This window comes from Clytia hemisphaerica, unplaced genomic scaffold, assembly GCF_902728285.1.
Source record: "Clytia hemisphaerica strain Z4C2 unplaced genomic scaffold, Clytia hemisphaerica genome assembly, whole genome shotgun sequence".
NCBI classification, from domain to species: Eukaryota; Metazoa; Cnidaria; class Hydrozoa; order Leptothecata; family Clytiidae; genus Clytia; species Clytia hemisphaerica.
Window position 1 is genome coordinate 76685 of NW_027104355.1, and position 27788 is coordinate 104472.

A 27788-nucleotide genomic window follows, 5' to 3' on the forward strand; every position below is an offset into this window, starting at 1 on the left:
ATAAAAAAGAATATGTTTAAAACATCAGGGTGCTTGTTCTATTCTTATTTGGTTAAATTCTTTCTCGCAGAGATTCTAACTTCATCAACATTTTGGAGAGGGCCATTTCTAACGGTGCCATGGTTACCATTAAAAACATTGACAACGAAATCGATCCCATCTTTCATTCGCTCATTTATCTATTGATGACGTCATCGAGCAACGAAGTTGGCAATGGTAAGATTTTTGGTGTATTGTTGTGCCGGATTTTAGTTTATACCATCCATCATTTTACCTTTGGAGATCAATTTAATGATTTTCCAGTCTTTCCAGACAACATATTGCATTTGTGCTTCTCGAGCATTTTTCCGAACTTCTCGGGACACACCCCTTTTGAAATCCGTTTTTATAGAGTCATTATTTTTACGTGGATAGCCAAGTAATCTATGACTTTTAGACAGTCTACCGATTGTCTTCACGGCGTTCACGGCCATCCGACTCGGCTATCTAGAGCGGAACAATAGATGCAGTGAGGATCCCTGGTTTCAGGAGCTGGCACCTTGACCAATCGCTCCCTTTTTAGTATACACCCTCTCTCTAATTCGAATCTCTATTATTCGAATCTTTCTGTAATTCAAATCTTTCTGTAAAACTAAAACATTGGTCCTCTCAACTGGAAAAGGCTTTGAATTACTCTTTCTAATAGCATACCGCAGTGAATCTAAAAATAGTCATTGATTTTTCTGTTTGACCGAAATTCAATCCCATCATCCTTCACGTTAACTACGTCTGCATGCAAATTACACTCAACTACAAAGAAAAAGTAATGACTTTCACGACTTTTTAATTAAGACGAAAAGGATTGTGGGATTGATTTTCTGTCAAGTGTTAAAAGTAATAATTATGACGTTTGCATAACGGTGTGCTATTCGAATGTTTCTAATTCAAATGTAAATTTTTTACCTCGAAGATCGAATTAGAGGGATTCAACTGTATTTAACCGTCAATCACATATTTTGTGTTTTCAGGGAAACAAATCATCAAATTTAACGGTCACAGGCTGCAATACAACCAGAATTTCCGCCTCATTATGATCAACAGGCTGTATAATTTCAACATCCCAAAAGAATTCTACAGTCTTTGTACAGTGATTGATTTACGACCTACGCAACATCTTCTTTGCTCTGACGTCCAACAAGTTTCACTAGATTTGATGTCACCCAACGTGCTGGATTATTGGCGGCATATTTTGTATTCGGGTTTGACGATTATTCGTCAACTAGATTCCATTAATGGAAACCTCATGAATGAAATACAGAAATGTCAGGGCTCACACGAGATGTGGAATAACACTGAGAAACTACAAAACCTTGCTCTGAAACGAAAGGAGGTAACCCAGCTGTATTTTAAACGTTTTCTTTTCAATTCACGCCAACTATGTTAATGTGAACGTTAAGAAAAAATATATTGACTTGAGAATTCGCTTTTACAGAAATAGTTTAAGAAATAGTAAAAGAAAGATCCAGGGGTCACTTCCTCAACATAGGGGGTATAAATTTTTTCTGGAATAGCCCATTCCATTGTTAAAGTTTTAGAGTACCCTAGTTGGTTTCCTTCATGCTTTTTTCGCCGCTCTGATTCAATTTCTCATTATTTCTGGTTTATAGCTAAATACACAACTTACCATCATTCAAACAGAATATAAAGAATGTAAGAAACTTATGGCTGATAATGATTACTTCTCCAAGATATTGGCCCAATTATTTCTCCTTCAACGCTCTATATGTCGCCTTGGAAGTTATTACCAGTTCAATTATGGCGATTTTATTACCACATTGAAAAACATTATCCAAGACAAAGGGTTCAAAACCCAAACTGATGTAAAAGATGACCAAACACCTGACACATATCTTGTTTATGATGCGAACGCTGCGCACTTGTTATCCAGCGAAATTGTATTCACCAAGAGATCGTTTGATATGTTGAAGGAAGAGGACGCTGAAGTGGTTTTGAAGGAATTCGAAAAACGATTCTTTATGAAACTTAAAAGGTTTTTATGTTTATGTTCATGTTTCTGTTTCTTTTCTTTAAAGTTTATGTAAAGTAGTACAATGTGTACTTAGCTCGAGGCTAATCAATATCAACTATTATTTACAATCCTATCTATAAAGTTGATACAAGATCAACCTGGTTTCACAAACATTCTAAAGCGGGGTTAGAATGTCGTACTTTTGTTGTCCTGGGACTTCCCTTCACTCGCCAGATGAAATCTTTGCTTTCTTCGTTCATCTCTTCATTTCGTTTCTTTGTGATTTCATTATTTTCTCTGATCTTCATTCGTTCCGTCTTTGTGAAATCTTCGGTCACACCGATTTTGTAGCTAGGTGCATTGATCTTTATCCTGTGTAGATGACTCATAACTCGTTCCTTATGTTTTTTATCAAAGAAAGTAACTTTCAATGGTCGGTTCTTGTCACTGATTTTCTTCCCGATACGTTCATGCGCTGTTTTGAAATTTTTGAAGATATGTTTTTCAACGGTTCCAAAGATGTTCGTAAATAGTTTGATGACTTCTTTGGTATCGCACGCACTACCTTCTTCGTCAGTTTCGTCCTCGCCTCGAAGACTATGTAAAACTATATTCTTCTCCCTGGATCGAATTGTCCTTCACGCTGTTCTTGTTGTTGTTCTTGTTGTTGTTGCTCTTTGACGATAGATTTTATATCTATTTCTTTTATCTTTGTGACGTTCGCGTAAGTCTGTTTAGCTTCTTCTGATTTTATTACACCATTCTTATAAAAAAAGCGTGTACTCTTCTACTTGCTCCAGATTTCTTTCAATTCTCACCCAGCTTGCACACAGCTTTGTTTCTATGGCCATAACGTCCATAGTCTCTATTATTATAACATTGAAACAATGTTGTTGAAACAGCACTGTGTTGTACATTTTTTTTCAGAGCCCGCTTCTGTACTCTTGCACATAGGCCATAAACATGTAAACATTTTGTCTAATTTTGAACTTTCCCTCCAAACTCACTGAAGTTGGTATCAATACTGTTAAAACCTTACTGATATGTAAATCGTAGCATTTTGAAATATTATCCCATAAATTGAATATTGGTTTTACAGGACAACATCACGTGATCATTACGAAGTGATTCGATTGGTTTACATGTTGATGTTGAAAAACGAAGAAGAAAAGGATATTGTTAATGAAAATTTCATTGCAATTCTTCTTTCCTTTAAAGGTAACTTTCCCTTGGGTTAATCAATCAAATCTACCAAAACAATCTTTTATAACAATAGTTTTATTTTATAACAGCACTCCTGTTTGTTGCTCGCCCGATCTTAAGGTGCTTGTTTTGTCCCTTCAAACAATGGCTATTTTGAAAAATGCAATAAATCCATTATCGTTTAGATTTATACAACCAATCACAGCGCGATTTCAGTACCCACGTGACTCCATTTAACAAACCTGATTGGCTAACACCTGTTCAATACAACACGCTCCAACATTTTGCTGAAAAATTCCCACCTTTCAAACCTTTTGTCGAAGATCTCATTACGTCATCAGGAGCAATCAAGGAATGGTCAGAAACAACACGCCCGGAAGAAACACCCTTACCGCTTAACTCATCTTCGGCACTGCGTGTTTTGGCCATTATGGCACTCCGTCCGGATAGATTGAGTTTTGCATTGAAGAAGTGGACCAGAGAAATTATGGAGGATTTTACTTTCCCTGGGTTGATGGAATGGCTTGCTTCGTTTGATTCTGCCAAGACTTTGTTGATTGTGAAAAGCAGGGAGATGGAGTGTGCGCAATACATGGATCATTTACAAGCTTATGCAGAGGTAAATATCATTTCTTTTTTAACCTTTTCAATAGAAAATATCTTCCTAAATATTGAATTAATTATAGGAAAAATTTAATGAGATATGAATCTAGAGTTGAGGTATATTCAACATAATGTTGTTTCAACAGCATATTTGCGCTATGCGGACGCTAGAGATGAACCTTGTTTCAACCGTTTGTGCTCAGTTAGAACAAGACTACAAAACTCTATAGCGATTTCTAGAATGGACATGTCTATAGTAATTTCCACCTAACGGTTGAGGCTAGCCGTACCGCAAATGTTAGACAGGTTTTGTCTTGAAGAGGTTGTGTTTTCTCGTAGTTGCAGACGGAGCTGCAACGAAATTTTAAAATTTAGATATAAATTTACATAATATTGAATATAAAGGAGACATTGATAATTGTTTTCGATATCTTCACTATATCTACAGAAGGAGAAATTAAAACCACACTACATTTGTATGAGTCAAGCTGATCGAGATACGATTGATGCCTCGCTCACCTCTGCTATTCAACACGATTTGTTCCTTGTTATTGACAATATTCATTTGACTAATCAAGACCATTTGTCTTCGTTATACAATCGCTTGTTCAGACTTCGTCAACAAAATATTGATGGTAAGAATATGAATATTGTTGCGATGGTCACTTAGTACTAGAAGATAAATTCTCGATAAAATAACTTTGCTATTTTGCCTTTTTTTGGATAAGTAGTGTGTATCAGTGTATCATTTGAAATCAAATTTATTCTTTGGTTCTTGATGGCTAATTACATGTGATAGTTTTCAAGAATCTCGAATAAAAGATGCTTCAAATTCTTGAAACAAAGAACTGACTATTATCACGATACCTGTTGTAGGGGGTCTTGTCCCAATAAAGTCGAGCATTTACAATCAAAGTATTCATTTTTCCTTTTTTCATACTCACAGGTGTCCGATGGAGGGTAGTTCTGGTTACAAACGACACAAGGAATATTAACGAACCCTTATTGAGATTCTGTACAACGGTCAATTGGGATTCTATCAATTTTGACGAAAAACGGACGAAGCTATGCGAAGAATTATCATGGACGAAATGTTTACATTTCAATATCACAAAAGCTTTGAAGGTTAGTATTTGCCTTTTTCTGACCCAATACATAGTTTTGATTTTGAAAATGTGGTTAGCAAACTGTCATATTTTCTCCTTACTCTTCAGATCAACTTTTAATCAAACATTCCTGGTATAGGTTATTGCACGATCGAAAAGAAGCGTGCAAAAATCAGGACAAAATAACGACTACCTTTCGGTCAAATATTTTGAAGATTTTGCGTCCGACCAACATTACCTTAGAATTGTCTTCTGCGATCCAACTGGATGAAGAAAAAATATATGAATTTAGCAGATCACTATCCGTAGAGCTCGAGTACCAACATTGGTACGTTTGCTTTAGGCTGTACGCATCTCCTCTGATATGTTTTGACATAGAGGATGCCCATCGTGTATAAAAGGAATTCTAGAACTCTCTGATTTTTTTATTGGACTTAATAAATTTTACAATTTGCCCTACGAATGATTAAAAATTGAGTTAAGCCCGGTGCGTTTAGCCCGTTCGTCAAAATCAACAAGCGCTCGATGTATTTAACATATAGCCTTTTTACAATATTTTGATCTCTTATTTTCTAAAGAGTATCCCAATTGGAGTTTGGAAAACACTACAAGAGGGCTCATCACTAGACTTGCGGACGCTGGTGTACACATTGTGTGTTTTAGACGGTTATGTGACGTCACTTTATGCTGATTGTACATCGAAGCGATCGCTTGTTCCGCTCGCATCCGATGGTTTTCTCAAAGTGGTGGATTATGTAATTGGAGAATTTGAGAAAGGAAAAACAGACAACTTTCTATACCATGAGATTGTGTACCTTCTATCAGAGGTAGGCTAAACCTTTTTCAAACCCCACGACTCCTAGTAGTAGCAGTCCTGCAGAAAATTAAAAAGATAAAATTCTTTCTACGTCTGTTTAAGGTTACGTAAATGTTAGGAACGTGATATGAACGCTAAAACAACGTTGTATGTCAAGCCAATCCTAAGAGAGTGTACAAAAGCCAGGTTGTTTCCAGGGCTTGAAATAGCCCCAAATAGCTCCTTGTCCGACCAGAAAATCATGATTTTCAAGCTAAAGTAACCCTGATCGGACATATTGTACGACTCACTTGAAATCGTTATTTCGAGTCTTGTGTTTCTGTAGAAAACATTACGTCATGAATATGATGAAAACATTTTTCCATTTCTTCAACAATATTGTTCAGAGAAGCATTCACAGTCATGTTATTATTTCTTCTTTAGGAAATTTACAGTTTTCAAAATGAGCCGAATCCAATCCGAGAATTAGCTTTAGACATTGTTTGTCGGCCAGCTGCCAATCATGCTATCAAATCGCTTTCTATTGGTTCAATACAAATCCCTATTCCACCAATCAACGTTCCACCACGTGACTTTGCATCTTGGTTTGATAAATATTTTACCAAATGGTTGCAAGAAAATTCTCGAATTGAATTAGAAGTTTGCCAAACAAAATGGCTGAGATTTGTCCACACCGAAACGTAATATTTCTTGATTTTGTGTTTAAATTTTCCCAGAAAAATACAGTATATCCCAAAAAAAGCGGACAAATTTTTTATATAAGGGTATTTTTTTTAGAGAAGATCAATTACCCGGTAAGAGTGTAAAAAAAGTTAGGAGAACGATTTTTTAGATTTCGTGGAAAACTACAAGCATGGTCAAAATAATTTGGACCCTCAGATCCTAAAGTTAGTCTTAAGTCTTGTGTTAAAATTCAGAGTTAAAATTTTATCCTTCCAACCTAACTTAGAGCACTTCCAAATCCTTTGTGGTTTTTAAAATTCGTGGAAATTTCCCGTTTTTCAAAAATTAAGAACAACTGACTCTAAGCATGTGACAGTTTCTTTCTTGTTTTCTTCAGATCCAAACGTTTTTGTGAAGATTTGAGCTCAGTGTATACCAACCTTAACAACAACACAGCCATCTTACCGTCACGTGTAATCCAGCCCTTAAAAATTAATGTTCAATCATTGTACGAGAACCTTTTACAATGCAAAGAGAACGTTCCAGAACAGATTATTTTAAAAGAACCGCTGACTGGCTCTAAAGACATGCTAAAGATGTTCTGGAAAAAGGTTTGTTCAGCCAATTGGTAGAAAATTGTGACCACTCATTTGTGACCATACTGACCACTTTCCTATTTTTTTGTGAAAATATATTCAATCCACTGACCTTTATACATCCCTGGACCAAGTTTCTCAATACCGGCAAAACATAATCTTTGATCGGAGTTTTTTGAAAAGTGGTACCCTAATGGCGGCACTACTCAATAGCGGTGTAAATGCATCGAGAGCGCTAAGGTCTACTTTTCCTCAAATACTTTTGATGATGTAGCGCCGTTAGACGTTAATTTTTGACATTGCAATGGCTTCTTCTCGGGTACCAATTCCAAAAAAACTCTAATCAAAGATGGCGGATATAGCTTGGTCCAGGGATATATAAAGGTCAGTGATTCAATCAAATGCGTTATTTTTGAATACTTCTTTCATAATAAGCTTCTTTTGCAGCATTGAATTAAAAGAGGTGGGGTCGGTACTAGAATCTTAGCCATGTTGTTTAGAGATGTGGTGGTATATCCAAAAACTAAAAAATATTTTAGTACCACAGAGTACCAAAATACTAAAAAGGTGGTGTACAGACTAAAAGTTAAGAAATTTTTAGTACTTTGTACTAAAATTAGTGTATTTCATAATTTTTTTAATCTTTTTCAGAATTGCTGTGATTTTCAGAATTTTTTTCATTTCAAGAAAGTTTCCCAAGATTAACCATTTTTGCAATCATTTTTTTAAGTTGTTAATGTTCAGTTGCTATAGGTGTATAGTGACCTAGTGAACCGTAAAAATGGCAGATGAGAAGTTGCCCCCTTGGTAACTCACCTATGAGAAACCATTAGAAGGCAACTTCCCAGCTGCCATTTTTTTACGATTCATTAAAAGTCCGGTTATTTTCAACTCTTTACCTTTGACACCTTCAGGAGTGCAAGCATTTCAACGAGAAGATTTTACAAATCAACGAAATGATCAGTGTGGTGGAGAAAAACATAGCTGGTGGAGAACGTGTTTTACCACAAAAGTATCATGGAGATGTCATTGCATTGTCTTCTGGATATGCTCCTTCCTCTGTGTTGCCCAACAATCGAAAACAAAACATGAATGACCTCAAGAAATGGTTAAATGGTGAGATATTGATTAGTTATTGTACTTTATTTCGGCAAAAGTATCACTTTTTGATCTGGAATTCTTTGGTGTAGCGTCTTGGCAGGGGAACGGTCTGGAAGGTGCGCATTTTTTTCAAGGGGTTCTTTTCTTTGCTAATTTCTACACCTTGCTTTGTGTTAACCCAAAATAAATATTGAAAAATTGTCGCGCTGGCCTCCCTCGCGTAGCGTTCAAACTTATTTTTCCTAGAGGGACGCTAAGACGGCTACTTCGGAAATTGTCCCTCTCGTTTGTACCAATTTCGTTCAACCCTACTTTTCCTCTTCAAATTCTTGATGAAAGGTTCAAAGAATTTTCGACTATCAAGAAGGTGTTTTAGGTCTTCGTCAGTTCTAAATGATTCTAAGGTCCCGATTATTATTTTGAAAATTTTCCGCTTTCATAATAAAAATGCTCTACAAAGTTCCAGTCTCGTGTGATCCTTTACTTTAAAACATTTCTGGTGTCGATTGTGTTGCTATATTCAAGTGAGTTCATTATTAGCAAATTCTATTAACATGCGAATGAATACATTGTTATTTTCTTATCTTCGAACCGAAAATAACTTTATTTATTTACTATTTCTCCAAAATGAGATACTCAAAGAGGATAGAAAGAAAAGACACATCAATTATTGTGCAAGACAGATTTCACTACTCTAATAGTAATAGTCGGGTCCAAGCCTCTTAAAAAAAACGTACGAAATACTAAATATGTTAAAAAATATTACCTACTCATCATTATACCATGAACATATAAACGACTGGACGTCTATCTTCCATTGTGTCTTTGAAAAGGGCTTCGTTGCCGCCTGTATTTCAAAATTGGTATAAAAAATCCGACAATATTCCGTCACAATTTCATTTCTTGGAATTACTTAGGTAAAAGGATTGATTAAGCTTGAACATTAATCGTAATTCACAAAAGAATTATTCTAAATTATTTCATAAGTTTGCAATATATTTTATCAACATTTTTCAACGCTGAAATGCAAAAATTTCAACTGCGTGTATACTTTTGAATCACTTTTGGCACTCCAATAATTTTTTTTATGACAAAGTATGCCAAAGTTGAGAGCCTGTCATAAGAATATCACAATTTGAATCTCGTACTCTCTAAAATTATTCCATACTTTTGAGTCCAAATTTAAATATATTAGTCGGAATTTTGACAAGCTGACGATGATTTTGCCTCACTTATCTTGGTTATGATATAGATAAAAGACTTGAGAAGAGTAGAACAACAGAGACTTTTGTCGAAGTTTTAACGTTTTAACAAGGTATTCCCAAGAGGTATATCATCAAGATCTATTGTTACATTGTATGATTTGAATGTGGCGGCAACGAAGCTAGCAGTGTTTTCTTCAAAAATACAAAGGAGATGAATAATTCAGTCGTTTATATGTTCATGATTATACATTACTCATATCACATTTATATTATCATACTCATTATCATATTATACATTACTCCTTTAATTTACACTTTAACTCTTATTTCGACATCCCTTGGAGAAAAAATTTCAAACTCCAGAGGTCAAAATTGGGTGCCCAGACTGTCTCTGAAAACTGAACTGTTTGGAAGAAACCGTAAGGAATTGAAAATTCGAGTTATGCTTCATATTCAGATACCCTCATCCTCTTCTAATTGCTCGATAACCTTTATTTTATAAAGCTATATACAATGATTTAAAAATCATTTGTGCTCCTTTGCACAGAAAATCTACATAAATTACCTTGTTTATAAAGCTATATACAATGATTTAAAAATCATTTGTGCTCCTTTGCACAGAAAATCTACATAAATTACCTTGTTTATAAAGCTATATACAATGATTTAAAAATCATTTGTACTCCTTTGCACAGAAAATCTACATAAATTACCTTGTTTATAAAGCTATATACAATGATTTAAAAATCATTTGTGCTCCTTTGCACAGAAAATCTACATAAATTACCTTGTTTATAAAACTGTATACAATGATTTAAATAATTTCGTTTTGTGCTCCCGCGCACGTCATTTAGTATCCTGTATTCTCTACAGAAATCTTCATAAATTGCTGTTGTGTGCCTTTAGATTGCTAATGGAACTGTGACGAAGTTGCTTGAATTTGCTAGAAGTTACTAGCTGAGAGCTTGCCGACGTGTGAATAGCATCACTTGGATAACCTTTTTGAACTGCACGCTTCTCATGTTTATTTCTCGGAACGCAAATTAAAAGCAAAATTGATATTTTATCCGAAACGGTTAATAAATTCATAAATGTTTGTTAGAAGATAACAGTTCATAAGACAGCTGGTTTGATCATCATGAGTGTTGAATTCAACGTGTAATCAGGGCTTAACGTGGACAACCTCATCCCAATCCAGCTATCCTCTATAGGTTTATATGAATCATTTTCTTCCAACCAAATGCCGTTTGGCTTAAATATGCCACAATATTCGTACCAGAATCCACCACGATTGTGCATTTCTGCACAGTTGTGACTTGCCAAGTCATTGTCAGAATCAAAAGTCGTAAAACGCATATTATACTGCGTTTCAAAAACATTAAGCCCTCCGTTCATCAGTCCACTGACCTACAACAAAGAAAAAACACCACATTCATATGGTAGCACCCCAAAAAAAAACCTGGGCTTTAACCACTAACTTTGTAGTTTTTTTAATCCAAATTAGTGGCAAACGACCTGATTTGTGTGTGATTCTGTATAAAACATTACGTCATGAATATAACGAATGTCGTCCCTTCCCTTTAAGCGTGCGCGCCATTGAGTTTCAAGCCCGAACGGCTGGAGGCGAAACTTTAACCCTTCCCAGGCAAGAGAAATTGAAGCTACTTATTTCCCATCTAAAATGGGCACATAACACGCCGTAATCATGACGACGGATTGTATCTAGCGGTTTCTTTTTTTTTAATCATTTGCATTTTTTAATTCAATGATAGAATTTGCTTACAATCCGGCGTTTGTGTAAAAACTACGCGCGGGCGTTCTGAATTGGAAATAAGTGGTTTCATTTCCCATCCTGGAGTTTTGCATCGAGCCCTCCGGGCTTGAAATTCAATCGTGCACGCTGTCTTACAGTTAACCACTCCAAAAGAAATGACTCTAATAACACTGGCATGTTTTCCACAAGATAGCAAAAAATGTGCGCTTATAGCCAACTGACTTTGCACAATGTTATTATGCCAATCATCTGGTGGTATACTCTGGATGTCCTTTTCAATGAAAAATGGTCTCTGTTTGAACAAATGCTCGGAATTATTTTTCCCTAACATGCCCGAAAAATGCACATTAAAAAAATAATTGAATAATTTGTTCTAGTTTAATTATAGTGACAATCTTCAGTCTTATGCGGAAATACTTGAACAAGCAGAATCTTTCAAGATTTTTATGAATTTCGTGATATTTTCACTATTGCCTCGTGGTCAAGTTGACGAGTTTCCGCTTAAAAGTAGGCTATGCCATATCTTCCTTCTTTTCGAGCGTAAAACTCCTACTCTTCGGGATATGCGCACTGCTCTTGTTTTGAATATTGAATTTCTCCGGATAAATCGCATACACACTAGGTTTTTAGTGAAACAATAGAGAGTTTCGAAACCTAAGCGAATCAGCTGCGTTTTAAACATTTTTTTATTTGAAATCTCTATTGATAAACTTATTTAGTTAAAAACTTCTATTTTTAAGTCTATTATGTTTGGTCCGATTAAAAAGCAAATTCCCGGTGGGGCCACTAGTGGCCGCATATAGCAGTGCCTATAGACCAAGAGTAAAGCCTAAAAGCCTTGAGCTGTATATTATGTAGACTAGCTTAAAAGACATTTAGATAAGACTTGTACCCACACTTGTTCTTATAAGAATCAGAATATTCTCTTGTGCTTATTTCTTGAGCTAAGGTATTTTGAGTTTAAATTTCAGATTTGACATTAACATTGTTCTCAAATAGTTCTATTTTCTCAAGAACCTGAAGCCTCATTGTTCTTATAAAAGAAAGAGTTTAGTATGGAAATTGCACTCACCTGGAGTTGGTATTTATTATTTTCATCGTTAATTTTAAACGATCCATATTTCACTGTTGTTGACGCTCCTGAGAATGATGAAATTTCTATCTTGGTTTGTTGCTTTTGATGGTTGGTGATTTTATGGAGAAGCTCATTGCCCAACCAAAAACTTCCTGTATAATTTGGTTCAAGATAAAAGAAACTGAAGTGAACGCGGTTTCCTGTTCTTAAGACTGAAGTCAGCAAGTTGGAAGGGAAGGGAACGAAAGCAGCCGGCGAGGCGGACTTTTTTTCCGATGTGTTCTGAGAGTATATTTCAGCTAGAAGTTTTGATCTGTTCTGATTTGATCTTCGAAAATTAATCAGCTAGAAATAATGATGTGTTCTGACGAGAAAAGGGTTCAATCAAGGTTATCTAACGGGTTCTTGTTGTTTAGGTAACCCTAGAAAGCTCCAGAACACATATTTTTAGGAGACAGGGGTATAATCAAGAGAAAATTGATGTGATCTTGTTGCATAGTAACCCTAGAAATTTTCAGACCACATCTTTCATGGGAAACAAATATCTTACACGTTTATTTTGGGACTCGATTGATTAAATGCCCATTAAATTCAAACAAAACGTGTGTTACCTTTGAAATCTCCGAAACCATTTTTGTAGTCATCCCAACCACGGTTGAAATCCACTCTACCATCGATATGTCTTTGAAACACGATCCAACCACCATCAGAATCGAAATGACATGGAACTAAATATTCAGTTGAATCACCAAATAAACTCATTTCGTAAGATCCATAATGACGTATTCCTAGATTATACAAATCTTGACAATCCCTTACTTGCAAGTAGACTTTAGTATCTGGTGATTCAGCATTAAGGTCGGTTAATTTCAATCCTCGATCGTAAAAGTTACAATGGTATAATGTTGTTTGTATAATTTCCATCGAGTAACATTTTTTGTCGTAATGACATCTCGAAAAGCATTGTTGAGATTTTACTGTGTGCATCGTATGAAATGGCGTCAACGACGTCTTCCTGTTTTCACCAATGGTAATAAGTTTCTTGGCGCTTGCGAATTGTGGATTTAACATTACCTGGATGATTATTAATGATAATTTAATGCCAAATAGGCTCAATTTGAGCATGATAATATACATTGCTTGATGAGACTTTAATACGGTTGAATTGAACTTTTTGCTGTCACCTCAGTTGAAAATGTTCTTTCCTTCGGTGTTATTCACTTCACTAAAAATTTAATTAAAAATTGAAACTATTCTGAAAAAATCTTTATTTCAATGTTTTTTGGTTTGAATTTTTGTACAATTGTTGTCATTTTTTCCTATTTTTATCTGACGTTAATCATTAGGTAGGTCCATTCAGCATGTTGCTTGTTTCTTCTTAAAGATTTAATTTAAATTAACAATCTATTTCTATTCACAATCGATCATCGTATTCAAAACATTCTAATTGAAGATTTACCGACATTCCATTCAAAGCTTTGCGGTACATTAATTTTTGATGTGCATAAGTTACCAACCAAAACATTCAGAAAAGCCTGTTAACGACAGGAATCAGATTCCGGCTTTTTCGAGTGTTCCAGAAAGGGAAAATGACGTAATCTTAACTTTCATATGTCAAGAATACATCCATGATATCCATGACGTAATGTTTTCTACGGAAGTACCCCGGTTTTAGCCAGTAGTGGCAAATTCAAACTAGACAAAAATTGTATAAAATTTGTCACTACTGGCAAAAACCGCGGTCCTTCTGTAGAAAACATTACGTCATGAATATCATGAATTAGAAGTTGGGTGTCCACTGTTTTGGTTTGTTGCAAGAAATGTTTCTAGAAGTTAAAAACAATTGCTGTATTCCTGAAAGAGCTAGAAAGACATTTTTTGTATCAGGTTTTGTATCAAAAATTTAATCAAAAAATATATTTCAAGACCAAAAAAATATATTTCAAAACCAAAAAAATTAAAAATCCATAACTCGGAGTTTCATGCTCTAAGCAATCATCTGATGTAACTAAGAAATTAAAAAGCTGTGTGAAAACATATGTTACAAAATTGGTAAAATGATGATTAAAAAGTCGTAAAAAAGTGATAAAGAGTGATAAAATCGTAAAACTATGAATTGTCACGAGGGACATCAAATGTGTCCGGAGGGACGTCTTTAAAGTTTTTTAAAAAGAATTTGCTCATATGACGGCACGTAGAGATTAGTTCGGTTCTTTTGTTTATAAGTTTGTCTTTGGAAGTAATTATGTGGTACTTTTCGGTCATGCAAAGGTTGCACGATTTGCCCCCATTTGAATAGGGTTTTGCGTGATCGTTGACTTTCCAAGATAACAGGGGTAAAATGTTTTTACGCTGTAGTCTCCATACGTACTTTGAAAGTTCAGTGGAATTCTCTTTTACCTAATACATTTAATATACCAATGCACAGTAAAATCCTCCCCAGACGACGAGGGTGCTGACTACATCGGCCTTACTGAAAATACCTTCAAAACGAGATGGAACCAACATAAACATACTTTTAGGTATGAGGAAAAAGAGAATGGCGGTGAATTCTTTTTATGATGATGAACCATATAAATGAACCCATAGTCTGCGGCCGGGTCAGAAAATTTTTTTTTTCATCCGGCCGGTTTCCGAAAACACTACATTCTTTTGTTTTCGTCTTAATCTCCGCATATCGATGGATCCATCTTAAAGCGCGGTTCTTTTTGCGGATATTTCGATAAAGGTGTATAGTACTAAAACGATGCACTTTAATAATCTCTTTTAATAATGTTTTATTTTGAAGACATGCGAACCACTGCTGGTCATTTGAAAGACTTGTATACCAACACGCATCATTATCTTGTCTTTGGGAACGAATCACGTACAAAACCTCTTAAATTATCATCAGTGGACAACATCCTTCACTTTTTCACCATATTGAGGTTCCAGAAAGCTGTTAAAGAAAATTGCACCATTGAAAAGGTCAGCTTTTATTAGAGCTAACTTTAGTTAGGTTAGGTTAATTTTAAGGAAGACAAATTAACGCCCGCAATACACCCTTCCGCCATCATGCTACGCACTCTAGAAGCCATTGCTCAAATCCCAGTATCACTATTTATACGGGAGTGAAACCACGCTTAGTCTTTCTTATTCTTGTGTTTTCAATTTGTTGGGACGACATGTGCAGCAGCAGGCAGCAGACCCAAGACCATGTTTTCAAGTGTCAAAGAAAAGTCTGGATAGTTAATTAAATAAATCAATAACTCTCAATGGATGTTTGCTCTGCTGGTCCTTACCTTGCACTCTATGATTGCTGTTGGCTACTCTACTGCTGAATTCCTTCAAAAACAATAAACATTGCTGACTGATGACAACCAAATATCCAAGAAGCTCCCATCCACACACGTTTGTTACTTGCGTACTCGTTCTCCTCGAAGTCACAGTCCCAGATGCACTTGTCTTCACTCTCTTCCTTGGATGGTCTTTCAACAAAATGGAAAGTTAAGTGAACAGTCTTGTAAGTTCAAATTTCTATTCTCATCCTCCCCCCTCTCCAACATAATCAAATCTTGGTATCTTTTATGGTCTACTTTGATGGTACGTGTACGTCCCTGAGTTTGTTTTGCTGGTCATGGCACATGGGCAATCTTAGTCGTGGAAAGGAACCACATTAGGTTTGCGTACCCTTGCTTTGTTGGTTTCAAGTTGCAATTTTTGTCTTTCATTTCTCTGGGGGGCTTCTAACTATCCACCCATGGGTTCATACATCGTAAGTCGGGCAGTTGTTTTCACCCTATGTTGTTTTTCCCTTCCTTTTAATCCCTGGTAACATCCTATGACGTTGATACATTAGCCATTTCATTATTCTAGCCTACGTACCTTTGGAAGCCTTGGTTGATGATAGCCCTGGGTTTCATGCGTTATCATCTTTCATCTTTTTGTTTTTAACTGGGGTTTTTAACTATCCACCCATGGGTTCATATGTCAAGTCGGGCAGTTGTTTTTCACCCCATTTGTTCTCCCTTCCTTAATCCCCGTTGATATATCCATTGGTGTTGGTTGATACATTGGTAATTATTTCAGCTTAAATGTACCTTTCGGAAATCTACTGGTTGGATAGCCCTGGGCTTATGTTTCACCTTTTGTTTTTAACTGGGTTTCTCACTATCCACCCATAAGTTCACTTTAAGTTAGGCATTTGTTTTTCACCCCTCTTTTCTTCATCCTATCATTCCTGTTGACGTCCAATGACGTCATGATGCATTGGTAATTATTTAGCCTATGAACTTTTGGAGACCTTTGTGTTGTCATGTTATACTTTTGTTTTTAACTGGGTTTCTAACTAGCCACCCATGGGTTCACCTGTAAATTGGGCAGTTTTTTCTTTTCCTTCTTTTTTTTTTTTTTTTTCCACTTGGCCTTTTTTGTTTGTTTTCATTCTATTATTCCTGGCGACGTCCAATGACGTCATGATACACTGGTAATAATCTTAGCCTATGATCCCATGCAAACCTACTGGTTGGGTAGCTCTTGGTCTTGTGTCGTCAAGTTTTATTTTGTCTTAACTGGGTTTCTTACTATCCACCCATGGGTTCACCTGTAAGTTGGATACTTGTTTTTCACCCTTTTCTTCATCCTATCACTCATGTCGACGTCCAATGATGCATTATACCTTGGTAATTACTTAGCCTATGAACTCTTCGGAAACCTACTGGTTGGATAGCCCTGGGTTTCTGTGTTGTCATGTTTTACTTTTGTTTTTAACTGGGTTTCTAACTATCCACCCAAGAGTTCACCTGTAAGTTGGACAGTTGTTTTTCACCCTTCTTTTCTTCATCCATCACTCATGCCGACGTCCAATGACGTCATGATACATAGGTAATTACTTAGCCTATGAGCTTTTGGGAACCTACTGATTGGATAGCCCTGGGTCTGTGCTGTCATGTTTACTTTTATTTTAGTTGGGTTTCTAACTATCCACCCATGGGTTCACCTGTAAATTGGGCAGTTTTTTTTTCTTTTTTTTTTTTTTTTTTCACCTGGCCTTTTTTGTTTTTTTTTCGTTCTATTATTCCTGGTGACGTCTAATGACGTCATGATACACTGGTAATAAACTTAGCCTATGATCCCATGCAAACCTACTGGTTGGGTAGCTCTTGGTCTTGTGTCGTCAAGTTTTATTTTGTCTTAACTGGGTTTCTTACTATCCAACCTTGGGTTCACATGTAAGTGGGACAGATATTTTTATTTTCTTTCTTGTTTTCTCTTGCTATAATCCCTGGTGACGTCGAATGACGTCACGATTCAATGGTAATTATATTAGCAATGAACATCATGTGGGAATTTACTTGTTGAGATGTGGGTTTTGTTTTTATTTTTTTTTTTTTTTTTGACACCTATTCTCTATACAGCTGTAACATAAATTGGGTCTGGAGACTTCACAATAAGTAGATTGTTTTTTTGGTTTCAACTACCCTGGGACTTGATTCCATTTCTTTCCCTCAAACATACCCCACAGATATACAGTGCTTAGATTAAAAGTTATATGTCACCATCCTCAAATAATCTTTTTTTATATATTTAGCAGACCCCTTGCATTAAATGTCCAAACAATTTTACCCTCAGATCTCGATTCAGACCATCCTGCCTTGCTCATATGGCTGTCCTCCTTACAGTCCTTCGACAGGCCGTCATCCCTACGGCCTTAGGCACCTAAGTCCAATCATCCTCATTACAATTTAGACTAAAATCAATCATCCCTATCAGGACATGGGCTCAGGTTATTCTCACTAGGATATAGGCTCAGGCCATCTTCATCAAATATATGGGCTCAGGCTATTCTCATTATGACCTTTAAAGCACTAAGACCAAGACTGTCATCCTTTTAGTAAGAGTTAGGTTCCTAATGTGTAATGACTTCTTTTCGAGTTTGGCTGCTGATTTGGGGATGTATTGTGCGGGTAGTTTTGGGGACGTTTTGGGGGTGTGGGTCCCTTCGGAACCCCATACTCCTACCTAGTGGCTAGCTTATACAGTATCTACAGGCACATACATGTTAGGAGTAAAGGCTGTCCTCCTTACAGTCCACGCTCATAAGGTTGAGGAGTAAAGGCTGTCCTCCTTACAGTCCACGCTCATAAGGTTAGGAGTAAAGGCTGTCCTCCTTACAGTCCACGCTCATATGGCTGTCCTCCTTACAGTCCACGCTCATTTGACTGTCCTCCTTACAGTCCACGCTCATAAGGTTCAGGAGTAAAGGCTGTCCTCCTTACAGCTCACGCTCATAAGGTTAGGAGTAAAGGCTGTCTTCCTTACAGTCCACGCTCATATGGCTGTCCTCCTTACAGTCCTTCGACAGGCCGTCATCCTTACGGTCTTAGGCGCTTAAGTTAGGCCTCATATTGCATGGTACATCCCCAACATCAGCCCCAAAGCGAACAATATTTCACATTATTTCATTTCACAGATTTCGGCAAATTTCAATCATTTCAAGTTTACTATATTTTACTCATTTCGACAAATACACATTTCGGAACCTAATACACTTTCGTCATTTATTTGCCTCCCCAAGATCTTCACCTGTTTACACTGTTAACAACATTTCGACCCTCTGACGTAAAAATTAATTAGAGCTAACTTTAGTTAGGTTAGGTTAATTTTAAGGAAGACAAATTAACGCCCGCAATACACCCTTCCGCCATCATGCTACGCACTCTAGAAGCCATTGCTCAAATCCCAGTATCACTATTTATACGGGAGTGAAACCACGCTTAGTCTTTCTTATTCTTGTGTTTTCAATTTCCCACCCTCCCTTCCCTTCCATACATGGAGTTAGGGAGGGACATGGTACTTGTATGCGCCAGTTTTTGCTTGCTTTTTTCTCTCTCTCATTTCAGGATGATTGGCGACGACGCCCACGTCCGACGACGAGGACGCACAAGCAGCAGCGCAGCTAGTCCCAGCTAGGTTTTTTCCCCAAAAGGTGTTTTTAGTCCAGGGACTAGTCTTTTTTGTCTTCTTTTGGGATGTATCACGCAATATGCTCTCCATTGGTGTGGGTCCCTTCGGAACCCCATACTCCTACCTAGTGGCTAGCTTATACAGTATCTACAGGCACATACATGTTAGGAGTAAAGGCTGTCCTCCTTACAGTCCACGCTCATAAGGTTGAGGAGTAAAGGCTGTCCTCCTTACAGTCCACGCTCATAAGGTTAGGAGTAAAGGCTGTCCTCCTTACAGTCCACGCTCATATGGCTGTCCTCCTTACAGTCCACGCTCATTTGACTGTCCTCCTTACAGTCCACGCTCATAAGGTTCAGGAGTAAAGGCTGTCCTCCTTACAGCTCACGCTCATAAGGTTAGGAGTAAAGGCTGTCTTCCTTACAGTCCACGCTCATATGGCTGTCCTCCTTACAGTCCTTCGACAGGCCGTCATCCTTACGGTCTTAGGCGCTTAAGTTAGGCCTCATATTGCATGGTACATCCCCAACATCAGCCCCAAAGCGAACAATATTTCACATTATTTCATTTCACAGATTTCGGCAAATTTCAATCATTTCAAGTTTACTATATTTTACTCATTTCGACAAATACACATTTCGGAACCTAATACACTTTCGTCATTTATTTGCCTCCCCAAGATCTTCACCTGTTTACACTGTTAACAACATTTCGACCCTCTGACGTAAAAATTAATGCTTGCTTTTGATCTCATGATAAAATTAGTTTAATTTAAAAACCAAAAGATTCTTTCCATTGTTTATACAATGGAGTCTCCATAACTTGAACACGCACGAGGAACACAAATTTGTTTGAGTTTAGGAATTTTCAAGGCGCAGTAGCAGTGTAGTGGTCATCGATCTTGTCTTCCGTGCTGGAGGTCAGGGTTCAATTCCCACTCGATGCTACGATTCACTTGGCAAATGAATGTACCTTGGCCTGGGTCAACCCATACCATGTGAGGGGAATAGGGTACCATCACTCTGATACAAGAGTATGGAGAGATATGCTGGACATTGAATGTTATACCCCTCAGTCACAAAAAAATTGTACCCGATGAGAAAAATACGCATGACTAGAAGTTATACTCTTTTGATAGACGGATTTTTGAACTTTTTGAACTTTTTTAAGAAAATTGAAAAAGGTTATCCTAAATTTTGGGTAACTTCCGAACGGGAATTTTATACACGATGCGCATCACTTATATCAAAATCAATTTCGGCGATGTGTGCAGCCTTATCTCGCTTGCTGCATTGACACCTGAATTTGATGTATTTCTGATGAATGGAAATTGGAAATTTTGATTTTCTTGTTTTAGATACGATTGAACTGCTGTTTCCAAGGTGATCCCGTTGCTAAGGAAACAAAAGAACCAATGATTGTTTGCGATGATTTGTACACACAGGGAATGACGGTGGTTCAGAACAGTAGCATTAAATTCGTCGAGCCAACGGAAGGGTAAGTATCTAGGTTTCCATCTAATGACTTGGGCTCTCCAAGCGAAACTCAATGGTACTAGTAGAAGCAGCCCCAGCCCCTCATCAGTTCTTACGTTCAATTTTTTCTCATTAGCTTGCTCCCATATTGTTACTTAAAAAACGTTGCAAGAAGGTGTACAAAGACAAAGTCTCTCCCATCACGCTTCTGAATAGTGGCAAGGACATTTGCAATTCATGAGTATTTCTTTCTCCTTGACATTTAGTTTGAATTATAGCTACAATATCAGGGACAAAAGACTTGGCACAAAAGGGAAATTCACCGGGGTTTTTTGAAACCACAATCGATTTGTAAGTGCTCTAAAGTAGGTTCGAAGGGTAGAGTTTTAACGCTAGACTTAAATATAGCCTAGAAACCATTAAATCCCTCCCAGATCGAAATACTCGATGAAATCAAGTTGAAGGCCTAAAAATTGACATTCTCGCTCGAACTTCAATTTTCGAAAAATTGCAAATTATCCAAAAGTGCCAATATATTATGACACTGTTTGTAGTGTTGTTTCATCAAGTTATAGTGTTCTCTTCAGGAATATGTACTTTTCCTTTGTCATGTTCCCATGTAGAAACTTCGATCAAGGGAATTACACTAATAGACCTTATCGGAGTTTTTGATTTTTCTAAAACAGCGATGTATTGTGGGATTGTTTGTATACCCCTGAAACAATCCCACAATGCATCGGTTTTTAAAAAAAACTTTGATATGACTTATTAAGCTGACATGGTTCCCACATGGTAGCTGCATGGTAGCAAAAAATAGTGCACACTTAAAGCGAATCGGTTTTAGTTGTAACTTAGCCTCAAAATGTATTTTTATTGTTAAATTTGACATTTTATCTTTTCATGCAGTAAAAACATTGAAACAATTGAGAAGCTACCACCGTTATTCATTTGGGTTGATTTCAAATCGAACTTCAATGAAAAGATCAATTGCAACGTTTATTTTGATGAGGTAAGAATAAATAAAGTCACTGAACTTTTATAAACCCTATATCTACCATCTTTGATCGGAGTTTTGAAAAGTGAACTACCGTTTAAAAATTTCTTCACCTACACTGAGTAGTGATGCAATTAGGGTACCAATTTCAAAAGACTCTGATTAATAACTTTGTCTGACTGGGTGAGAATTTGTTTGCTAACGTGAATGATTTATGATGTGTCTATTAGGATGTCTGCATTTCTGAAATAGTTTTTGTAATAGCGAACCATTAGAAGGTAGGCTTTGCGTATCCCTGAAATAATTTTTATATAGCAAAACATATCAAAAATTACTGGTAGCCTGAATGATTAGGATGACGGGTTCTTTTCGACAGCGCAGGATTCTTTTCGACAGCGCGGGATTCTTTTTTATTAAACACACTGTTAAGTTGTTCAATGTACACTAATTTGAAAAAATATATTCATTATATGCGATTCAAGATGACGTCATGTTTTCTAACGGAAGTACCCGAAAAAAGCCGAGGTTTAATCTATTTTTAGTAGTCAAATTCTGGATTCTTTCGGTTGTTTCCGTTAGAAAAATAACTTACGCACATCAAGAATTAGGAATGAGCTGAAGAAAATAAATCTTTTATTCTAGGAGCGGTTGACATCGTTATTCAAACTACCTTTCAATACCAAGAGACCAATGACAGATTTCGTTTATTCAAGACCTGCTGTTCTATTAACAAATCCATGCCAATAAACTAGTTTGATCTTCTTGAACGAGAATGTTTTCGTATTTGCTGTTTTATATTGCTAGTTTAGGTCTCTCTGAATGTTTAATTTTAGGCTTAGGAGTCAGTTTTTAAAGAAGATGTTCTTACTTGATGATCATGCTTGAATGGGCTTTTCCAGAAAAAAAATTTACCCCTACTGTTGAGGATATTGATTTTTCGAAGTATCGAAACCCCCCCCCCCTCTTTAGAACCTCTGGAAATCCACTCTTAAAAATATGCTACACCCCCTGGATATCCTTTCTTATAAAGTTGCTTACCCCTGCCTGGATATCGTATTTTTTTACTTGAAAAGACACTTTACCCCCGGATATCTGCTCCCTTGTAGATATTTAACCCCCTGGATATCCACTTTTGAACAAAAATCGTTAACCCCCTGGAAATCCGATATCTTCAACAGATAGAGGGCACGGACTTTTTCTGGAAAAGCACAATTAATAATAAACTTTTATAAGGTCTAATAAGTTATGAAGATCAAAAATGAAGGAGAAAAATTTATTTTAATCCTCTAATACTAGAAACTTCACTTTTGGTAGAGAGGTACTTTGATGCCTCCTGATTTCAACTATCTTCATTTTATAATGTTTTTGAATTGTTCTCCGCAAATATTAAAGTGCTCTGGATTCACTGCCTGCAGACGGTTTGAAAACTGGATTCTTTTAGTTACCTAATTTTAAAGAAATTTTGAACTTCGCCAGACTACCAAAATAACGAAAATTCTACCTTACCAAAGCAGTTAATAATTTGCTATTAAATGGTATTTTTGACTATAAGATATTTCATATATTTTTGTGATTTTAAGTGATAGAAACATTAATAATGAAAAATATATTTTTTGAAAGTGTAATATTTTGAACTACTAAGGATTGTGTATATAATGTTCATAACATTTGTTAATATTTCTAATATATTATTCCTCGAGTGAAACATTTTTATTTTAGTTAAAATATTTTTGAATTCAGAAATAAAAGATTGAAATCATTATAATAGTATGACAATAGAATTAATGATTATCGACCTCAGGGAAATTTTTAGATAGAATAAGTTAAAGACACGTACTTTCAGAACCATATGAAAACCAACCTTCCAAAGAACCAACTTCAAACTTTCTCTAAAATCAAATCTGTTTTGATCTTTACCCAATTTGAAAATTCTGTGAACTTTTGTCCACAAATTTTATGCTAGTCGAAGTTCGAAGTAGATGGATAGATATTACACCTAAAGGTTACTGGAATAGGTCCAAATCCTTTCGAAGCAGGAGTTCCTCTTTTTGGACCTACCCCGATGGAGGTATTAATAAGCATACATCAATGTTCTTAGTCAAATTACTCAATTTTTTTATGAGATAGATAGTTTTTCTTGCTCATGAGGGCTTACTTTTGAAAAATATGTGTGTTTAGACATGAAATTTTGGTTACTTGGCGTGTTTTTATAGAAAAACTGGCCAAATTCAATATTTTTTATAAGCACATTATCAATTACTTAGGTACAGTATTAGCTTTTCTCGAGATTGGCTCTTTGATTCTTTATGATTTTTTGCACAAAGATGCATAACTATAAACCCTCGAATGTGACGGAGCTCGATTTTTGGAGAAAAAAATTTGGGTAAATTTCAGCTAAAAACGGCTAAAAAAACGGCTAAAAAACGGCTTTTTGGACTTTGTGAAATATTGGATCATTGTTTTTTGCATGAAAGTAGGTAAAAGATGGCTCAAGCAGATTTTTGTAAAAAAATAATTTTTCAGCTCAGCTTTTTTTTATAAGAAACAAACGACTAATTTTAATAGATCGTCACTATTTGTGTTCTGAATGATTGTTTATAATGGTCACGCTCACGTAGATATCAATTATATTAAATGCATAACCAGGTAGGTCCATAAAAGTATCTCTTTTGGGATTAGGAATTCACAGCGCTGTTCCAGAGGTTACTGATCCTATGTACGCGACAAACATGTAATATGATGTTTGATGATTTCACTCAAAAAGAGCGAGAGGGCGCGAGCACTCGCTAGCTTGTACAATCACACCACATTATCTTAAATATCTACCTGCGCTCTTTTATCAGAACAGTACAGCCTTTGCTCTACCCTACTCTACTTTTCTTTTTTGGACCTACATGTTTTTCTTATTTATAAGCAAGTATCTGCCCCTATACCAGGCTAGTATTATGCTTTGCATCCTATTGTTCTTAAACAAAGGAACCATTGTTTTGGTACCAAAACTTAGCATGTGTATACACTCGAGTGACTTAGGGCAAGTCTCAAAAACCTAACAGTTTACCCTAAGTTTTCGCTACCAATTGGCTCTAAAGTACCTCTATACCTTAGGTTTCAGGGCCCGGTTGTTACGTAATTAAATATTAACCTAAAAATTAATTATTAAAGAAATTGTAATCATGACGTCATAATTTGATGGAATTTGGTGACGTCATGAATCGTATAATCCATATAACATAGAAAATACATGTCAAATCTTTCCCAAATTTGAACCAAAGATGCATCTAACTGAAATATAACTTTAAAAAAAAAGATTTTTGGATAACAATTTGATGACGTCAGCAAAAATTGCATTTTTCGGTTTTTTGCATTTTTTGCTGACGTCATCAAAATCTTCAAAAAAATTTTCAATGAAAAGTTCGGCACTATTAGGATGCGTCTTTGGTCCAAATTTGACAAAGATTTGAGATGTACTTATAGAGTTAGAGCTAATTTACGATTTATGACGTCATAATTTGATGACGTCACAATTCACACCTTCTTTAATAATTAATTTTTAGGTCAATATTTAATTACGTAACACCGGGTCCTGAAACTTTAAGGTATAGGTCATCTAAAAATCCATAAGTGAATCCCTGAGAATGGGTGCTATTGGTCGCGGATTCGGGATTTGTGATTTTTAAAAATCTAGACACGCCCCAACCTCGTCCCCGTGTATACCAGGCTTTATTTACGTTACTGATTGACGCCAGAGAATATTATCTAGCGCTATCAGTAAGCATCAAAAAGCTGATAATGTGCAGGGAACGAGGTTGGACACGCCCTAACTCACCCGAGCATACAAACGTTATGTTTATAGGATAAAAGTTCCTCGGATATCCTTATAAATTAACTTTTGTCTGTTCGTTTGTCTGTTACCAGCTTTTCTTGGGATTGGGATTTTGTTTCTTCCGATTTTTCGCACAAAGACAGAGACAAGCTACTATGGATGCCGAGAAGGGTCAACGTGGGATCTCTTCCGAAAGCTGTCGACATTTTTTTCAAGCTGTCGCGTTCCAAAAAACTGTCGCGTTCCCAGAAACTGTCGCGTTCCCAGAAACTATCGCGTTCCCAGAAACTGTCGCGTTCCCAAAAACAATCACGTTCCCAGAAACTGTCGCGTTCTCAGAGACTGTCGCGCCTAAATAAAAACGGGGCCTGGAATTCCCGAGTTAATTTATCCCGAGTTATTTTTTTCGGAGTTATTTTTCCGAGTTATTTTACATATGACGTCATATTTCAGTTTTATGACGTCATTATGACGTCATCACAAAAATGATGACTCTAGTTTCTTTTGAGCTTTTAACTTTTCAAGTTATTTGGTGTTTTTTAACTCGGTCTCTTTTCGTGTCTTTAATTTATCAAGTTATTTGAAAAAATTTAACTCGTTTTTTTTTTCGTGCCTTTAACTTTTCGAGTTATTTGATAAATTTTAACTTGGTTTTTGTTCGTGCATCAAATCTTATTTCAGTTTTGTGACGTATTATGACGTGTCATATGTAAAATAACTCGGAAAAAAGTAACTCGGGAATTCAAGGCCCTGTTTTTTAGGAAACGCGACATTTTCTGGGAACGCGACAGTTTCTGGGAACGGGACAGCTTGAAAGAAATCTCGACAGCTTTCGGAAGAGATCGCACGTTACCCTTCTCGGCTTCCATAAGGTTCTCTAAGAAATGGCCAAATGATTTTTCTCGGAAAAATCTTATTCGCCTCAAAATACGCATTTTAGTATTTTTGGGGAAATTCCCTTTTGTCATTTTTAGGGGAAATAAGCATAAGATAAAGATAGAAGGCAAGATACTGTTAACCCTTTAAGTGTCAATCTCGTATATATCAGACATGGACTATGTAGGTCCTGTTAATGCCCAGTTTGAGTTAGAAATCGTCATTTTTGGAATTGGATTGAACTTCATGGTCAAGCAAAAAAAAAATCAAAAGTGAGAGATTGAAAGCCAAAAAGTCAAAAAATGCAAAAATTTGACAAAAATCCACTTTTCTAAGACTCTTACCGTTTTTTTGACCATTTTTTGGTCAACGAGTGATCCAAGAACCTCCAAATTTGGCCTTGCCATACTTGGTTCTGTCCTACAGCGACGGTGACTGAAATTACTTTCGCTGAAAATTTTTGTTTTTCTGAAATCGTTTTTTTGGGAAATTCCCTTTTACAATCGATAACACCCTGACCCTACATCTTATAATTTTGAAGTGCTATTAACTTGAAACTTTGACCAGTGATGATATGGCAAATTAATATTTAATTGTTTTGATCCAGTCGCCTGATCTATAGGTATTTTACAGACAATTCATTAATTGGCTAAAGTCTATTTTAAATTAGCTGGCAGTGTTTTTTCAAACTTTGATAACTTTTAATGGAAATCAATCAAATTCATAATATTGAAAAAATAATATTCATAATATTGAGAAAAAAAGGAAATTCCCACGAAATCTTACAACGACAAACGATTTGGAAGCGCTCTAAATTAGGTTGGACGGGTAGAGTTTTAACGCTAGAACTCAGACTTAGGACTTTAGGATCTGGGGAACTAAAAGTCTAAGAATGGTCCAATAGGGCTCAGAAAATAGCCTGGAAGTCTATTATAGTATAAGCCCGAAGGGCTAGAAGCGAATCTCTAACCTTTCTCAGGCAAAAAACAGTGAAGCCTTAAATATTTTGACGACTGATTGAATCTAGCAATTTCTTTGTTTTCCAGTGATATCTTTTTTGAAATTTAGCCGTAAATTTTAGTTTAATCTATCATTTGTGTAAGAACCAGGCGGGTCGCTCAAGGCTGCGCAACTTTTGGTAGGATTTTGTTGCCTTCAAATCCTACCAAGGAGATTCGATTCTAACTCTTCGGGCTTATACTTCAATGCTATAAACCCCTCCCAATAGACCTTATCGGAGCTTTTGATTTTTCTTAAAAAGCGATGCATTGTGGGATTGTTTCGAGTGTATTACAATAGAATTCCCTCGAGGAATTCCTAAGAGATTTCTATTGTAATGCACTCGAAACAATCCCACAATGCCTCCCTTGGATAAGATCCATTGAAATATTCGAATAAATTTATCAATTTGCCCAAAAACGACTTTTTGGTCCAAACTTTAAATTGCTGAAAACGAGGAATTAACCAAAATTCCCAATATATTTCGACCGAGATTGTAAGTAGCAATTTTGTGCTCGTTAAAAA

General features: G+C 36.2%; 2 protein-coding genes across 2 annotated transcripts in view; one reads left to right on the top strand and one right to left on the bottom strand.

Moving 5' to 3' along the window:
• Window positions 1-23008, top strand: part of LOC136818139 (uncharacterized) — a 63477-nt gene extending 40469 nt beyond the window's left edge. Inside the window, exons 34-48 of the mRNA XM_067074498.1 lie at window positions 71-216; window positions 1008-1369; window positions 1647-2029; window positions 3108-3226; window positions 3397-3830; window positions 4263-4449; window positions 4761-4939; window positions 5499-5747; window positions 6161-6417; window positions 6798-7011; window positions 7911-8112; window positions 14940-15118; window positions 20454-20593; window positions 21478-21580; window positions 22208-23008. Coding sequence (XP_066930599.1) covers window positions 71-216; window positions 1008-1369; window positions 1647-2029; window positions 3108-3226; window positions 3397-3830; window positions 4263-4449; window positions 4761-4939; window positions 5499-5747; window positions 6161-6417; window positions 6798-7011; window positions 7911-8112; window positions 14940-15118; window positions 20454-20593; window positions 21478-21580; window positions 22208-22312 — 3259 coding nt within the window. The 3' untranslated portion in view covers window positions 22313-23008. The remainder of the gene's footprint in view (window positions 1-70; window positions 217-1007; window positions 1370-1646; window positions 2030-3107; window positions 3227-3396; window positions 3831-4262; window positions 4450-4760; window positions 4940-5498; window positions 5748-6160; window positions 6418-6797; window positions 7012-7910; window positions 8113-14939; window positions 15119-20453; window positions 20594-21477; window positions 21581-22207) is intronic.
• On the bottom strand, window positions 10149-13356 carry LOC136818142 (microfibril-associated glycoprotein 4-like). The gene is made up of 3 exons (XM_067074501.1): window positions 12763-13356; window positions 12149-12303; window positions 10149-10709 (listed from the first exon to the last, which is right to left on the bottom strand). Exons 1-3 carry the CDS (start codon window positions 13286-13288, stop codon window positions 10416-10418), a joined length of 975 nt encoding a protein of 324 aa, XP_066930602.1. The 5' UTR covers window positions 13289-13356; the 3' UTR covers window positions 10149-10415.
• Window positions 23009-27788: the final 4780 nt, after the last annotated feature.

Coding starts and splice junctions, on each gene's coding strand:
- LOC136818142 (XM_067074501.1), bottom strand. CDS start 13,288: ATGTATATTATCATGCTCAAATTGAGCCTATTTGGCATTAAATTATCA. Junction 12,304..12,762: donor TGGTTTCGGAGATTTCAAAG/GTAACACACGTT, acceptor CAAATTATACAG/GAAGTTTTTGGTTGGGCAAT. Junction 10,710..12,148: donor ATAATAAATACCAACTCCAG/GTGAGTGCAATT, acceptor TCTTTGTTGTAG/GTCAGTGGACTGATGAACGG.